General features: G+C 41.5%; 1 protein-coding gene across 2 annotated transcripts in view; it reads left to right on the forward strand.

Annotated features, from left to right (window-relative positions):
* The window catches only part of PHF8 (PHD finger protein 8), a 36,570-nt gene continuing 19,876 nt past the window's right edge, over positions 1-16,694 (forward strand). The window contains exons 1-6 of one of the 2 annotated variants that reach the window (XM_032209336.1): positions 1-1,336; positions 3,049-3,134; positions 4,036-4,156; positions 10,113-10,273; positions 14,007-14,148; positions 15,244-15,430. In XM_032209336.1, coding sequence (XP_032065227.1) covers positions 1,239-1,336; positions 3,049-3,134; positions 4,036-4,156; positions 10,113-10,273; positions 14,007-14,148; positions 15,244-15,430 — 795 coding nt within the window. In that variant the 5' untranslated portion in view covers positions 1-1,238. The remainder of the gene's footprint in view (positions 1,337-3,048; positions 3,135-4,035; positions 4,157-10,112; positions 10,274-14,006; positions 14,149-15,243; positions 15,431-16,694) is intronic. The other variant, XM_032209335.1, reaches the window with a different exon arrangement.

The raw sequence follows: 16,694 nt of genomic DNA on the forward strand, positions 1-16,694 counted from the left end.
CAATCGTCGTTGGACGTTGCTTGCCTGGGGAGGGGGGCCCAGCGCCACTCTCAAGATGGCTTCCCCGCGCGCCCGCGCTTTGCCTCTCCTAAGATGGCCGCCAGCCCCTCCTCTATTCCCTTCCTCTCCCTTCCCTTGTTTTGAATAAAACTTTATCGGGAAGGCTGGAAAAGAAAACCCCAGGACCTTAGGCCTCGCGGAGGCCTTTTCAGCGGCCGAAAAGCCTAAAGGAATTCCTTTGCTTCGGGAAGGCCTGGGATCCCCGTCCTGGCGTTGGCGCTTCCGCCGGGGAGAAGGTGCCGGGATCTGGCGTGGCAGAGAAATCGGCAGAGTCTGGCGCCCGCCTTCGGCTCCGGGGCAAGAAGAAAGGGGAGCGAAGGGGGAAACCTTTTGATTTGAAAGAGGGAGAGCCCCCCCCCATCCCACCCCCACCCCCCCAGACAAGATCGTGGGAGTAAAGGGGGAGCTCGGATGGGCATCGTGGGGAGAGGAAGGGAGGGAAACAATGATTTCGCTCTTTCGGGGAGAAGGGAGTACGGAGGTCGTCCTTGGAGAGCGAGGGAGCCGTAGCGCGCTTTGTTGGGCTTGAAGGAAGAGCCGAGGGTCTTTTCTTCACTCCACCCTCCCCCGGGGACCAAGAAAGAAGGGGAGCGGGCTCTGCCGGCCGCACGGAGGGGACTCCCCTCAATTTGGGAGGCCGGTCGTGGGGGGACCCCACTTTCCCTTTCCCTGGGAAGGGGAAAAGGAGCCCGCAAACTTCTGAACGGAGCGGGGAGAAGGCGCTGCGAGCTTTTTGGGGGGAGCGGGGGGGAATGTTTCGGAGGATTTCGGGTTCTTAGGGAAATCCCCTAAAAAAACGTGAGGTCTGTCCGAAACGGCTTCGGAAAGGCGATCTGCGGAGGATTTAACCAGTTGTTTTTCCTTGCTGGTTTTGTTTTTTGTTTGTTTGTTTCTCCCCCCCCCCCCAAAAAAAAAAAAAAAAGCCGGCCGGACTTCAGGCTCACAACTGCATTTTTTGCACAAAAGTTGGTGCCTGGGACGTGGGTGCGTTTTGTGTTGTTTTTTTGCGTGAATGAATTTTATTCCATCCTCACTTAACCCCAGCTGGGACAGGACTTTTTCCTTCAGGCCTGAGCATGAGAAGCCTCCCCGGCTTGCCTTAGGGACCGTTTGATAGCCTTTGGATTCCTGAGGGTCTTCCTTGGCTTGAACTTGGAGCAGCCCCCCTTCCCTCCACCATGGCCTCTGTCCCGGTGTATTGTCTCTGTCGCCTGCCCTACGATGTCACCCGCTTCATGATCGAGTGTGATGCTTGCCAGGACTGGTTCCATGGCAGGTGAGCAATCAAACGGAGTGGAAATGGCTGTTTGCTTGGACTTGGGCATGCTGAACTGCCCGAGCCTGTTTTCTCTTTGGGTACTAATGTAAATGGGACGATTTCCAGGGCATGGGCAACCTATGGCAACACTTAAGTCTTAGCGGGAGGTTGCTTTCAAGGATTGTTTAGCTGGGTCAGACTAAGATTTGTGTATTTGTGATTGAAATTCGCGTGCAAAAAATTCAGTGAGGCATTGTTTTAAAAAAAAAACAACCTTGTCCCTAGTAATTAATGGTACCCTATCTCTACATCTGTATGCTGAGGCATTCATTGTAGTCTGAGGCAACAAATTTTGAGAAAGTTGGAGGATTAAATCTAGACAAAGGTGCTCATGGCATGATTCATACAGATGTTATTTTCCCCGGCAACAGAACTTGGGTACATAACTTAAGATAAGTGCAACCAAAGGTAAGTGATGAAAGTTGGATTCCCAATTAACCAGCCTTGTAAAGAATCAAGAAATAAGGGAATTGTATCCCCTAATTCTGAAAGGATGGCCTTCGTTACCATTGCCTTAAGCTCTACTAACGCCAGTCAACTTGGACTGAAGTAAGTTTGCATTGCCACTTACTTTCTTCACGCAACCGAAGTGTTTCGAGTTGGGTGCACTGAGAGATGGTGAAATAAATAAATTCTCTCAGGTAAACAGGCATTCATCGTGTCTGGAATAACCTCAAGGCTGAGCAGAATCAAAACATAAAGGACACTACAGCTTTCAGCCTATTTTTGTTGTGTTTTTAACTCCACATCACTTCCTTTTTTTAAAAAAAAACCTCAGACAAATTTGTGTAATACTTTTACGCTGAAGAGGACTTTTTTGTTTAAATTATTGCTGAATGATAGTAGGATGTTCAAACAAAGTGGATTTGGAGAGTAGTTATGCTTTATAGGGGACTGCTTGATGCTTTGTTTCAAGCCCAAAATGTGGCTATTGAATTATGCTGGTTCAAATATGAAAATGTTTCTTGGACTGGATCAGAGACAAATCCCCCATCAAGCAAAATGTGGAATCATTCCCTCCAGGGTCTTCCCCAGGCACTGGCCCTAGCTTTAGGCTAGGAGCACTAGGCCTGTAGAACCGGCATTCAGAATTCACCTACACCACCTGTGATTCAGAGTTGCTATAGCTTCCTGGATCTCTGCAGGACTGCCATCCAGGCGAGTAAACACATTTATTCCAGCTTGGATTTTGCACTGATGGCAGGGCAATTTGTTGTATTATCAGCCTTATCATGGAATAGGCTTAAATACTTTTTAACATATTTCAAAGAAAAAGAATCCCAATTCATCCATTGCTTCGTAGGAAATAACAGTTAAAAGACGTGAAAGTGAAGAAGAAAAATCAAAATGACATCTCACTGTCACAAGGATAGTTGCTTAAATCTACATACAGTATATGCTCAACCTTATAACAATCAAAAAATGAATAAACTATCTTGCAATTTTTAAAAGTAATAGATAATTGGGAATGCAAGAGATACTGGATTCTTCCAATCCTTGCCTCAGATATGATTTGCTTTCCTGCTCTAAACAAACAGCAGGGTAAGAAACAAAAGGAAAAAGGGAGCAAAGATGGCGAACAATGGGGCCATCCAGGTGAGAAAGGACATTTGGGTCTAACTTTTTAAAATCTGTAGAGCAAAGCAAGCAATTTTCTTTCTCTCTTCAAGTTGCGTTGGAGTAGAAGAGGATGCAGCAGCCGACATTGACTTGTATCACTGCCCCAACTGTGAACTACTTCATGGACCATCTGTCAGTAAGTTATTGTCCTTTTATATTTTATGCTTCCAAGGAGATAAAATAACCATGTAAACAAACATAATAATGACTGCGTGGTTGCTATTTCATCACCAATGCCCAAATATATGGTGCATTATACACATTCTTGTAAATAAGAACTTCAAAAAACCACTTGAGGCTGACAAGGCCTGCCAGCTAAAGGAAACTGAAGAGAATCTTTTTGACAACTTTCACAGCTCTTCCTGCATGCCCAGCCCAGTTTCCTTACCTTTATGGGCTGCTGTTCTACTGTTTATATTATTTTACAATGAGTGACAGGTCCAGGACGTTTATGACGAGTAATAGCTACAGAGTTCTACTTATATCTACAGCTATTAAAAGTCTGTTCAGCCATTTCTACCTCAGATAGAGACATTGAACAAATGTGTGTCATCTGGCTCTATGTCTAGGTGCATAATTAATTTGTGTGCTTTTTATTTATTCTAATTACATAATCAAATAAATAATAAACATACATTGCACAATCTGTTTTTAAAAGCCTTCATAGATCTAGGCAATTTGTTAGCTCAGCCCCAATGTGTAAATATTTTCAGCAACACATTTGATTTCTGAAATTCCAGTCGATATTGATGGCATTTTTCAACCTTGTGGTTTGCAATCCGCAAGACTACAAGATTTTTAATGTTTGTAGGTATCTCTAAATCATATTTTGATGTTCTGAAAGATGATTGTTGATATTGGGCAGGCTTACTTCATCACTAGTCTTGCCAGATTCTTCATAGGAGGAAGGAGCATTACGTTGGCTGCCTTGAGTTGAGCAAAAGAGAGATGGGACATCATCATCATCATCATCTCTGCACTGCTGTCGTTGAATTGACTATATGCTTGTCTATATTTTGATTTCTTCTCTCCCTCAGTGAAACGGCGCCGAGGAAATCCAAAACAGTCCGAATCCTCTGTGAACAAAGAGGTTGGCAAGACAGTGAAGACCGGCAGCAGTCAATTTATCAAAGAACTTCGCAGCAGGATATTTCCTAGGTGAGATCATGCTTGATGGATTAGCCATTACAGAAAAAAAAGGACATTTCAAATAGCCATATTGTGGAATGACTGGTTGATTTCTAGCTAAATCGAAGCCTTTCTTTCAGTTCCTCCGGGCAATTTTATTGTAAAACTTGTTCAAAAAGAATTCCTCTGCTCATGAAGGAGCAATATTTAATGAACTATAACTTCCAGGAGCTTTCACTATTAGTTCTCCTTTAGAAGGATGCTGGGAGCTGTAGTTCTGCAACTTCTGAAATGCCTTCCCAAGGTTTACTTATCTATGGTCTTTCGGATAGCAACAGTTGGGCAGGATGGAATTAATAAACTTGCCCAGTGATAATGTCAAGGCTGCTTTAACTTTGGTGAAGCAATTAAATACTTCTATTTTTTCAGTGCATTTTGGTTTTTTCAAGATTTTGTGCTGCTGCTTTACATAAAGGTATTTATTGAAAAAGGTTCAAGAGTAATGTTTGTTTGTTTTTATTTGTAGGGAAAATATTTAAACTATAGGTTTGGATAATAGCCCATTTTGATAGAATTTGGAGAACAGGTTGCTCTTGGGTAAAATGAGAAGTAACATCATAACTAAGTAGTACGATAGATGATGGTCGGCACAACATGTAACATATTCACACTGGTGTAATGGGACTGGGTGTTTATTAGTATGATTTATGGATACACACACACACACATATACACACATACATACAATACAATTCACAGTGAAGATATATGTGTTTGTGTGTGTCTTCACTGTGAATTGTATTGTGTTGGGGGGGTGTACTGAGGGAGCTCAACCAATCTCATTGTACATATGTTGTGCAGTGACAATAAAGAAATTATTATTATTAGCAACAACACAATTGTATCACAGCGGCCAGTTGTTTCGCCAGATTTGGCATTGATTACTAGTCGGGCCCCACCCAGGGGCCTAGGACGTCGTAATGTATTTTCGTAATATGCGTGCAGATCCAAGCAGTGCGGCTTTTTGCATTTGACTGATGGTGATTTTGTCAATTTTTAACTGTTTTAAATGTAATTCCAGTGCTTTTGGAATAGCACCCAGTGTGCCAATTACCACTGGAATTACCACTGCTGGTTTGTGCCATAATCGTTGAATTCCAATTTTTAAGTCCTGGTATTTTGCGATTTTTTCATATTCCTTCTCATTGACCCTGCTGTCACCTGGTATTGCAATGTCTATGATTGTAACCTTGTTTTTCTCAACCTATTATTAGTATTATTATACAATTGTATCACAGCGGCCAGTTGTTTCGCCGGATTTGGCATTGATTACTAGTCGGGCCCCACCCAGGGGCCTAGGACGTCGTAATGTATTTTCGTAATATGCGTGCAGATCCAAGCAGTGCGGCTTTTTGCATTTGACTGATGGTGATTTTGTCAATTTTTAACTGTTTTAAATGTAATTCCAGTGCTTTTGGAATAGCACCCAATGTGCCAATTACCACTGGAATTACCACTGCTGGTTTGTGCCATAGTCGTTGAATTTCGATTTTTAAGTCCTGGTATTTTGCGATTTTTTCATGTTCCTTCTCGGCGACCCTGCTATCACCTGGTATTGCGATGTCTATGATTGTGACCTTATTTTTCTCAATCAGTGTGATGTCTGGTGTATTATGCGCCAGTATTTTGTCGGTTTGTATACGGAAATCCCACAAGATCTTGATCATCTGATTTTCGGTGACTTTTTCAGGCTGATGTTCCCACCAGTTTGTTGCTGTTTTAATATTATAATTTTTGCACAAATTCCAATGGATCATTTGTGCTACTGAATTGTGCCGCAATTTATAATCAGTCCGCGTGATTTTTTTACAGCAGCTGAGTATGTGATCAACAGTTTCATCAGCTTTTTTGCAAAGTCTGCATTTGGCATCATCAGAGGATTTTTCGATTTTGGCCTTAATGGCATTTGTGTGGATAGCTTGTTCTTGCGCAGCCAGGATTAGTGACTCTGTTTCTTTCTTTAATGTACCTGTTGTTAATCATAACCAAGTTTGTTCACTGTCCACTTTATCTTTTATTTTTTCCAGAAATTGGCCATGCAGTGCTTTGTTCTGCCAACTCTCCATTCTTGATTTTATCACATCTTTTCTGTATTCTTGTTTCGTCTGTTCGGCCTTCAGTAGATTTTTGTTCTTTACTTCGATTAATAGATGTTCTTGACTTTCTTTTAAATAATCAGCCAGTGCATGTTTTTCTTTTTCAACTGTTTGCTTCACTTGTAATAATCCTCTGCCACCTGATTTTCGGGGCAGGTATAGTCTATCAGTATCACCACGTGGATGTAAACTGTAGTGCATTGTCATTAGTTTCCTGGTTTTTCGGTCCAAAATGTCCAAATCAGCTTGTGTCCAGTTAACTATACCAGCTGTGTATCTTATAACTGGTATTGCCCAGGTATTTATGACCTTGATTGTATTTCCACCATTCAATTTAGATTTCAAAATTTTCCTAACTCTGTTGGTGTACTCTCGCCTGACAATAGTTTTTACTTCTCCATGCTTGATGTTATTCAACTGCAGAATGCCTAAGTATTTGTAGGCTTCATTTCCGCTGCATTTAATTAGTTGGCCATTGGGCATTTCAATTCTCTCACATGTAGTGATTTTGCCCCTTTTTATGGATACAGTGGTGCATTTTTCCATGCCAAACTGCATTGAAATATTGGTGCTGAATACCCGGACTGTGTTTGTCAATGATTGGATTTCTATTTCTGACTTTCCATAGAGTTTCAAATCATCCATATATAGTAAATGCGAAATTTTTTCAGCTTCTTTGGCTGAAAGGTAGCCTAATTTCATTTTTTTTAGGATTACTGATAGTGGGATCCTTGCAATGATGAAGAGAAGAGGTGAAAGTGAATCACCCTGGAAAATTCCTCACTTGATATTAACCATTCCGTAGATCTCATTCCCCACTGTCAACTCAGTTCTCCATTGTTTCATCGCCTTTTCAGTAAAGGATGTAATATTTTTGCTAATGCCAGTTGTTTCTAAGCATTTTATGATCCAACTATGTGGCAGTGAGTCAAATGCCTTTTTGTAATCAATCCAGACCATATTCAAGTTCGTTTTTCTGTTCTTACAATTTTCTAATATCATTTTATCAATTAGGAGCTGATCTTTTGTGCCCCTGCTCCTTCTTTTGTTGCCTTTTTGCTCTACTGGCAAGATGTTGTTTGTTTCCAAATAATCCATCATGTTATCTGCAATAATGCCTGTGAGTAATTTGAAGGTTGTTGGCAAGCATGTTATTGGTCTGTAGTTTTCAGGTGTTGTTCCTTTAGTTGCATCTTTCTGAATCAAGTATGTTTTTCCAGTTGTCAACCATTCATCAATTTGGCCCTTATGTAAAATTTCATTCAGTTGCCTGGCCAATATTGCATGTAAACTGGTCAGATATTTGAGCCAGAAACCATGTACTTGGTCCTTTCCAGGTGATGTCCAATTCTTTACCTTTTTTACTCGATTTTTGACCATCTCAGATGTTATTTCTAATACTTGCATTTGTTTGTTGCCAATGCTTTTCTCAAAGTCATCTATCCACTTTGCCTCCTTATTGTAGTCCTTTGCATTTTCCCACAATTCTTTCCAGAATTCAACTGTGGCCTGCTTTTCTGGTTTTTCACTTTTGGTGTCACCATTCACATTAAGACTTTGATAAAAACGCCGTTGGTCTGATCGAAATTGCTGATTTTGTTTATATTGGATGATTCGTGCCTCATATCTTTCAATTTTTCTAGCTGTTGCTGTTATCTGCTGTTTTACAATCTCTACAGCTTCATTGATGTTTCTTGTATCCAATCTATATCTTCTGGTTAGCCGATCTATGATTTTGTTGTTTTTAAGCCGTTGCTCATGCATGTTCTTTAAGTTACTAGCATCTGCCCTTAATTTTTTGACTTTTTGTTCTAATCGGATTTTCCACTTAGGCTTTGATGCTTTTTCTGTTGTGTGACTAGGTACTTTGATTTTAATGCCTAATTCATTAGTGACTATTACAGCTGCGCTGTACATTAACTGGTTCGTTTCCAAGATGGATCCCGATTCAATTGTTGAAAACACTGCATTAACCATTTTCATGATAGGGGCCAAAATTTTCTTAGGCACAGTTTTTAGTGTTGGTAAACGTTGCCTTTCCTCATTAAGCAGAAAATGCTCCATTATCTTATCCTTCAATTCTTTTTGTTTTTGAGTTAGTTCATCAGTTGGTTCAGTGATAACTGGTTCTAGTGGTGGTGGTGTTATTTCCTCCCCAAGAGCTTCTTCTGGGAGTTCTACTATAATGTCTTTAGTTGTGTCTTGAATATCAGTTATTTCCGCTTGTGATATTGTTTTTTTGGTTTTGCAATTTGCCTGAATTTCCTCAAGTTCAACTTCACTAAACACTTTATTCCGTATAATAAATCGCCTTTGATCTGCTAGTCGTTGTTCACTAACATTTGAATCTGGATATTGTTGTTTCCATAATTCATACATTCTCTTTAAATAACCTCTTTTTTCTGGCTCTGAGTTGTAGTAACAGGCCATTATGGCACGGTTTTCATCTACACTATATTTTTGTCGTTTTGTTGGCTGGTCCACTTGTAGCCCACTTGTTGACGGATGTCCAGGGACCCCAACATCTGCCGCGGCCCTTGTTAACCCGTGCAACGACCGTTGCGGTATAAAATTTTTATTCGTTTCTTTCACCATATTGTATGGGTTGGCGGGGTTTTTTTTATGGGGCCAGTTGCCAACCTGACCCCAACCCTCCTCCTTTCTCATCCGGGCTTGGGACCGGCAACGGCGGAGTTGTTGTTGTTGTTGTTGTTGTTGTTGTTATGTTAATCTTTGGTGAGATTCACAGCCTTTGGGGCTGGTTGGTAGCTCAACAACTCGAGTCCTAACCAAGGACCTAGGAACTGTTAAGGTAACGTCGGAAGATATAAGCTGTTAAGTAGGGTGGTTTTTTGTAGAATCAGAATGTTGAATTCCGATAAATTTAAAATTTCCAAATAACGAGGTAGCCCTTTAGGTATTGCTCCAAGGGCTCCAATTACAATTGGGATTATTACAACAACAACAACTACTACTACTACTACTATTGTTATTGTTGTTGTTGTTATTATTATTATTATTATTATTATTATTATTATTCCCCTTGTTTCTTATCTGGATAGCACTGCTATTTATTGTCATTGTTTCCTTCACCACCAGAATAGCTGTCTCTATGGGGAGACTCTTTGCAGCTGCCACACCTTACAAGCAGCTGCACAGAGATCTCCAAAGACATAGCCAAACAACTGCTGAAAGAAAAGGAATCAAAATAATTCTGTTTCTTCCTCCATGCAAATGTCCAGTTTAAATAAAAGGAAAGGCAGTTTGTAAAAGATGTGTTTTAATGTGTACTGAATGCTGCTCCAAGACCTCAAATAATGAAGCATAGTTTTAAATAATGTTTTAAGTAAATATTTAAATAAATAAATGTTTAAATAAATAAATGTTTAAATAAATAAATGTTTAAATAAATAAATGTTTAAATAAATAAATAAATGTTTAAATAAATAAATAAATGTTTAAATAAAAATAAATAAGTAAGTAAAAAGTAAATAAGTTTTAAAAAAAATTAGAACTGCATTGGAACCTAGAGTCGTAGAAGATTAGATATAAAAATAAAAATAGAGTCAAATTATATACTTTATAACAGTCATGAAGTACAAGGCAGCCAAAGTTTATCAGGCTTACAAGCGTAACATACAGAGAATGTGTGTATTACACAAACCCATAGCAGAGGATTACTGTGGCAATGTTCTTTTAATTGAGGCCGTTTTGAACAGGCAATTCTGGGAGTTGTAGTTTTAATGTATGGAGGATACCAAATTGAGAAAGTGTGCTATAGAAAACAGCAGTGTGTGTCCTTGGTTTGACTGTCCCTCCTGCTTCCTCAGTGCGGATGATGTGATCCTAAAGCCAAGTGGAACACAACTGACTGTGGAGTTCCTTGAAGAGAACAGCTTCAGCGTGCCTCTCCTGGTCCTGAAGAAGGATGGCCTGGGCATGACTCTTCCTCCACCATCATTCACTGTGCGTGATGTGGAGCATTATGTTGGTGAGTGCTAGGAGAGCGGCTTGATTGGCAGGCAAACGTCCATTGGTTACCTGAGGGAGAGCTCTCTTGCAAGGGCCAGCAGCATGAGGCTCTCTACATGCTTTGCCAGCCAGTTCCTACAGTATTTTTCCCACTAGTTAAGTTGAAGAAATTGAAGTCCAAAATATCTACCACCCACTATTTTGCAGGCTACAGCTAGTACCATAGGCTGCAGAGAAAGCAAAAGGTCATTTTTTGCTAAAGGGAGTGTATTTTTTTTATATAAGGAAAAATATTATCTGGCTTTAGTATTAGTCATTCACTTTTTATGCAGAGGTCAAATGACCTCTTATCAGAGATTGATGAAACAAAGCCACACTGTTTGTCATCATCACTGGCTGCTTAGATTAAGCTCATCCCTCAATTACCAATACTAATGAGGGATGTATCCACTTGAACTATGGCCAAAGATGTGGTTCTTCTCAGTCACTGCATCTCAACAAATATTCTTCAGTTTGCAGAAAAACTAAAGCTTAAGGAAGGGAGAGAACTGTATGTTTGAACCACCGCTTGTTACAGTCATACTGTTGGGTTTGCAAGCACATCTGTTTTATCATAGATGTATGGATACCCAAGTAAGGTTGGATGCATTTGGAAAAGTCATAAGTCTGCACTGGAGGACAATAATCCCTTCTACTGTCATATCCCAACAATTAGTATTTAAGGTATGGTGCAGAGGTGGGTTCCTACCAGTTCGCACCTATTCGGTAGAACCGGTTCGTCAAATCTACCGAACCGGTTAGAAGAGGTTCCACCAGTGGACCCGGAAAGCAGGCCACACCTACAGAAGAGGTTCCAAAAATTTTTGAAACCCACCACTGGTCCTTGGATAGGATTATTCTACACTATCATGCTCATATTTATAAAACTCAGTGCCTCTGTGAAAGGTAAGGATGACTACTGCGTTTGTGGTGCAATCAGAACAGTGCGTGTGTTGAAGTTGTTTTAACGCAAACCAAAGATGCCTTTTAAAAAACAAGTTTACATCATATTCTTAAACATGCCAGTGCTGTGTGTGAGGTAATTTAAGGTGGTTCTGACAAGTGTCGTCGGCATCTTCATATCCGGTCACATGGGTGGCAAGCCACTCCCACAAAAGAGGCCACACCCACAGAGGTTCGAACAATTTTTGAAACCCACCACTGGTATGGTGACTAGTATTTAGGAGGCAACCATTAAAGTACAAGTATAAGTATAATCTTTATTGTCATTGTACTTAAATACAACAAAATTGGTTGTTCATCAGTATTCATAACCACTGATCCTTCCTAAATTTGTTCAATCCCCTTTCAGAGCAGTTCAAACTGGCTGCAGTTCCTATATCTGCTGATAAATGAATCTCAATAGTTTAATATCTGTGTAAAAATGTGTCTCCTTCTCTTAGTCTTTAGGGGAATATCCTAGAGAGAGGCAGGGAAAAAAATATGTCCATGTTACCTGCGCTGTGCAAGATCTTTCGTTCTGCTATACAGTATCCATTTACCCTCCTTCATTCCAAGTTAGAGATTTGGAACGGTGTGATGCCTTACTGGTGCAGATGCTTGCCATCTACTCAGAAGGCTGAGAGTTCAATCCTAGATAGTGGCAGATGTTTCTCTCCTAAGGCACACACGCACGGACGGACGGATGGACGCACACCTGCTGCAAACTCCACATAGGTGTCAAGAAGGGTATCCAGCCAGTAAACGTTCAGCTCCATCCAGTTGCCCCAACTATCTACTAAAGGATCGTAAAAAGGGAATTATTCCAAATTAGAGACTTAATCTTGGTAATCTTTCTTGGGGGGGGGGTAGGTATTCCATTCCCCCTAATAATTGGGGCTGTTTTTTTTCTGCAGTTTTTCCAGCTCTATAATATCCTTAAGATCCAAGTGATCAGTGGAGTGTAACAAACTCGTTGCATCCCATTGGAGATATTCCTGAGGCCTCCTCAAATCTTCAGCTCTCATTTCTTTTCACTTTTCTTTCTATTATCTGCAGATATAAAGATTTGTATTTTCTGCAGATGTAGAAAGGTCAAGCTATCCTTCTTTTCTTGTCCACTAGAAGAAAATCTGTTCCTACCCTTTGCTATTCTGACTGAGAGCACAGAGATCTTGGAAAGATTGACAAGGAAATGAATGTTTCTTTCATCATAAGAGATTAAACTGAATTAAGAACATATTCTTTATAGCTTCCTTGCTTCACTTTTCCACAGGAATTTGTGGCTTATGATGCTTACAGTGCAAAAAAGACAAAAGACCCAAATTAATCAGTCAGAATGTCAGCATAGGAATTAAATAGCTTCTTGTATTTATTTCTTTTCGGCTGCTATTGGCTAACAGCAATCCTCAAATCCAGGCATGTGGTGGTTATAATTACTGAGCTGATGCTCAAGTTTAATTCAGCTACTCAATAATGCTAGAAGTTGTATCTATTTCGACAATATCTGGACAGTTGTAAGTTCCACAGTCTTAACTCCAAGTTGTAATTATGGGCTCAATAAATCCAGGCCTGAGAAAATGCTATACGGGCCCCTTTGCTTGGAGAGTTGCTGGTATTTTGCCAGATTGCTTGCCCACACTTTGCTCAAAGAAAGCAGATGCCGGTTAGCCTTGCCTGAGCAGCTAGTTCCTAACTATTATTTAGTTTTCTCTCTTTCATAGGAGATGAGTAAGAGGCTTTCAACCAATAGCAGTGATTGTGTAGCTGTAGGCTAAGGCCTCCTTGAACCTCTGCAGAGGTTTTTCATAATCCCACATTGGCTTAGTTCAGACATTACTTTGAGTTATAGTTTGTTCTAATGATAGCTTGTTAAATAAGCTATAGTGCCTGGGTTCACACAGCTGCTACGTCAAAACCAGACAAAAGACATTACTGCTGAGATTTCTTCACAAATTCAGTTCACTTACCATCTTATCTTCTTCCGGAGCATGCAGTTATCCAAAACTGTTGGGAATATTCCCTGAGCTTCCTCGTTTTGCTGCAGGGAATCAAAAAAGTATGCAGTATAAGGCATCATTGTTTCTTAATTATTCCTCAAACCCGGTACAACTTATGGTAGATTAAGTCAACTTAGTGCCCTCCCGATGCTTTGGACTTCAACTTTTATCAGTCCCAGCAAAGGGCAAGCAAGTGTGAGTTACAGTTCAGAGAATGATAGATGACATCAGCCTGCCTGCCTTCCCTAAAGGAGACGCGGTGTGTAGCATATTCTTAAATGCATAAGGCAGCCCTTCTTCCCCTGTTGCCAGCTGAAATGCTATTGTCCAAAGTGAACGTAGCTTCCGCTGTTGCTTTTGTGGATGGCTGGCTCTCCCTCCCTCCCTCCCTCCCTAAGAATGGCTTATGCTAATAGGCAATCCACGTGTTGTAATGTAGAATCCGAGCATTTGCATGAAGGCAGGGTTTGGAAAGAGAAAATCCTTAGCTGAATTTTGAAAGTAAGAGTAGATAAGTATGTGTGTACTAAGTAGCTTAGCAACCTTTGACAAAATGGCATTCTGGCCCTTGAGTATAAGCAGCAGTTGCTGACCAAGGTGCTGGAGGAAAGGACCACTAGAGGGAGATGCTTGCATCACTAAGCTTCTGATGAGTTTCTTGCCTGCCCCACAGTGTATTTCAGGGGTGTAACTCAGGGAAATATGGCTGCTGCTGCTGCTGCTGCCACCTCCTAACTGACTTGCTCAACAGGAGGTGTATCTCTTTCTTAACAGGTGCAGACAAGGAGATCGATGTCATTGATGTGACACGCCAAGCTGACCTCAAGATGCGCCTGGGTGACTTTGTCGGCTACTACTGCAGCAGCCGGCGAGAGAAAGTGCTCAATGTCATCAGTCTGGAATTCTCAGAAACCAGGTAAAAAAGTGCAGGGAAGGTTGCAAGAAAGGGTGCATGAGCCTGTAAAAACAGTCCAGTTATTTTTGTTCTACGCGCCATCCCCACCCGCATTGGGAGAGCCTAGATCTACAAGATTCTGTGTTTTGGCATCAAGATATATTATTTCCCCCAAGAATGGTTTTATTTAGCTGAAGGGGATACAAAGAAGTCCTCCATTCTGTTCCATCCTTCAAATGGGTGGAGGGTGGAGGGTGGAGGGTAATACAGGCCGAATATTCTGAGAAATCAATCACAGGTAGTCCTTGATTTACAACTGGTCACTTAACGACTGTTCAGAGTTGTGACTTGCCTGGAAAAGGGGACTTATGACCTAAATCCGAAACCCTGATGGTCAGGAGCCCCTCCCCTCCCTCCCCTAGGGTCATACGACTGCAGTCTGGGTGCTCAGTTGCAGCGTCAGACAGTTCAAACCGTGCCACGGTAAATAATGGGTTCGCTGAACGACTGCCACGTTCACACAGCCAACCACTGGGTTCGCTTAAGGACCACTGCAAAAGAGCATAAAAGCAGGTCGGTCATGTGACTGACCCATTTTACAACGGCTACGGCTGACAAAATAATGAGCAAGCTCTGTTAATAGTTACAACTCAAGCACTACTTTTATCGTTATTTGGAAGGCACTGAGTTGTAATTATTCCCTTTCTCACAAACGAGGATGGGAATGTGACGCAGTGTTTAAATGCAGCACTGCAGGCTACTTCAGCTGACTGCAGTTCTGCAGTTCGGCTGTTCAAATCTCACCGGCTCAGGGTTGACTCAGCCTTCCATCCTTCCGAGGTGGGTAAAACGAGGACCCGGATTGTTGTTGGGGGCGATATGCTGACTCTGTAAACCTCTTAGAGAGGGCTGAAAGCCCTATGAAGCGGTATATAAGTCGAACTGCTATTGCTATTTTTCCTGCCATATTTTCCTAGAGGCAATTGGGGGGGAAGGGGGAGGAACAAACCATGGGTTTAAGCATCAGTAGGTAAGTCTCTCCACTAGCCACCCGAAAGCATTCTCGGGTTGTTTGGAAGGAGATGAGGTTGTTGATTTACCTTTGCCGTTTTTCAGGTTGTCTAATTTGGTGGAGACACCAAAGATTGTGCGCAAGTTGTCCTGGGTGGAGAACCTGTGGCCAGGAGAGTCCGTCTTTGAGCGTCCCAGCGTACAAAAGTACTGCCTGATGGGGGTGCGGGACAGCTACACGGACTTCCACATTGACTTTGGGGGCACCTCTGTCTGGTACCATGTCCTACGGGTAAGAATCCGGTATATGGGATAGAAGGAGGATCCTTATGCAAAGCTTCAGAACTGGCAGAATGCCTTGGTGGATCTTTGAATGGTCTTCCCACTGCATCTTTGTTTTCAAGGTTTTCTCGTACTGGTGTAACCGGAGAAGGAAAATAAGAGTAATTGGAGTAGCAGCATAAAATAATACACCAAGTTACATTGTGATGTGGTATAGTCCAGTAACTGGTATAGTCAGATCAGTTAGTGAATTTCTCTAGGGCAAGTGAGAACTAGGCAACATTGCATTCATTCTTGCCACAGGTGGTCCAGGTTGTTGGGATGTACAGTTGCAAGAAAAAGTATGTGAACCCCTTGGGATTACGTGGAGTTTTGCATGAATTGGTCATAAAATGTGCTCTGAACTTCATCTAAGTCACAACAATAGAAAAACACCGTCTGCTGAAAATAATACTACACAAACATTAGATGTTGACATGGTTTAATTGCACATAACATGTAAACATTCACAGTGCAGGGAGGAAAACGTATGTGAACCCTTGGACTTAATAACTGGTTGACCCTCCTTTGGCAGCAATAACCTCAACCAAACGTTTCTTGTAGTTGCAGATCAGACCTGCACAATGATCTGGAGTAATTTTGGACCACTCCTCTTTCACAAAACTGTTTCAGTGTAGCAATATTCTTCGGATGTCTGGTGTGAATCGCTCTCTTAAGGTCATGCCATAGCATTTCAATCGGGTTGAGGTCAGGACTCTGACTGGGCCACTCCAGAGGGCGTATTCTGTGCTGTTGAAGCCATTTTTGTGTTGACTTACTTGTATGCTTTGGGTCATTGTCCTGTTGCATCACCCATCCTCTGCGGAGCTTCAGTTGGCGGACAGATGGTCGTATGTTTTCCTGCAAAATGTCTTGATAAACTCTGGAATTCATTTTCCCATCAATGACAAACAATCCGTCCAGGCCCTGAGGCAGCAAAGCAGCCCCAAACCATGATGCTCCCTCCGCCATGTTTTACAGTGGGGATGAGGTATTGTTGTGACTTAGATGAAGTTCAGAGCACATTTTATGACCAATTCATGCAAAACTCTATGTAATCCCAAGGGGTTCACATACTTTTTCTTGCAACTGTAGCTGCCTTTCATGGCTTCATAGTGACAGTATTATTATTATTTTTCTCATTAGTTTCTGACAAGGATTCTTGTTAAAAGGGTCCAGAGGCATTTTGTGGAGGTGTCGGCATGAAGAAAATATACTGAGTCCATAGAAGAAGG

The sequence above is a fragment of the Thamnophis elegans genome, chromosome 2, assembly GCF_009769535.1.
Source record: "Thamnophis elegans isolate rThaEle1 chromosome 2, rThaEle1.pri, whole genome shotgun sequence".
NCBI lineage: Eukaryota > Metazoa > Chordata > Lepidosauria > Squamata > Colubridae > Thamnophis > Thamnophis elegans.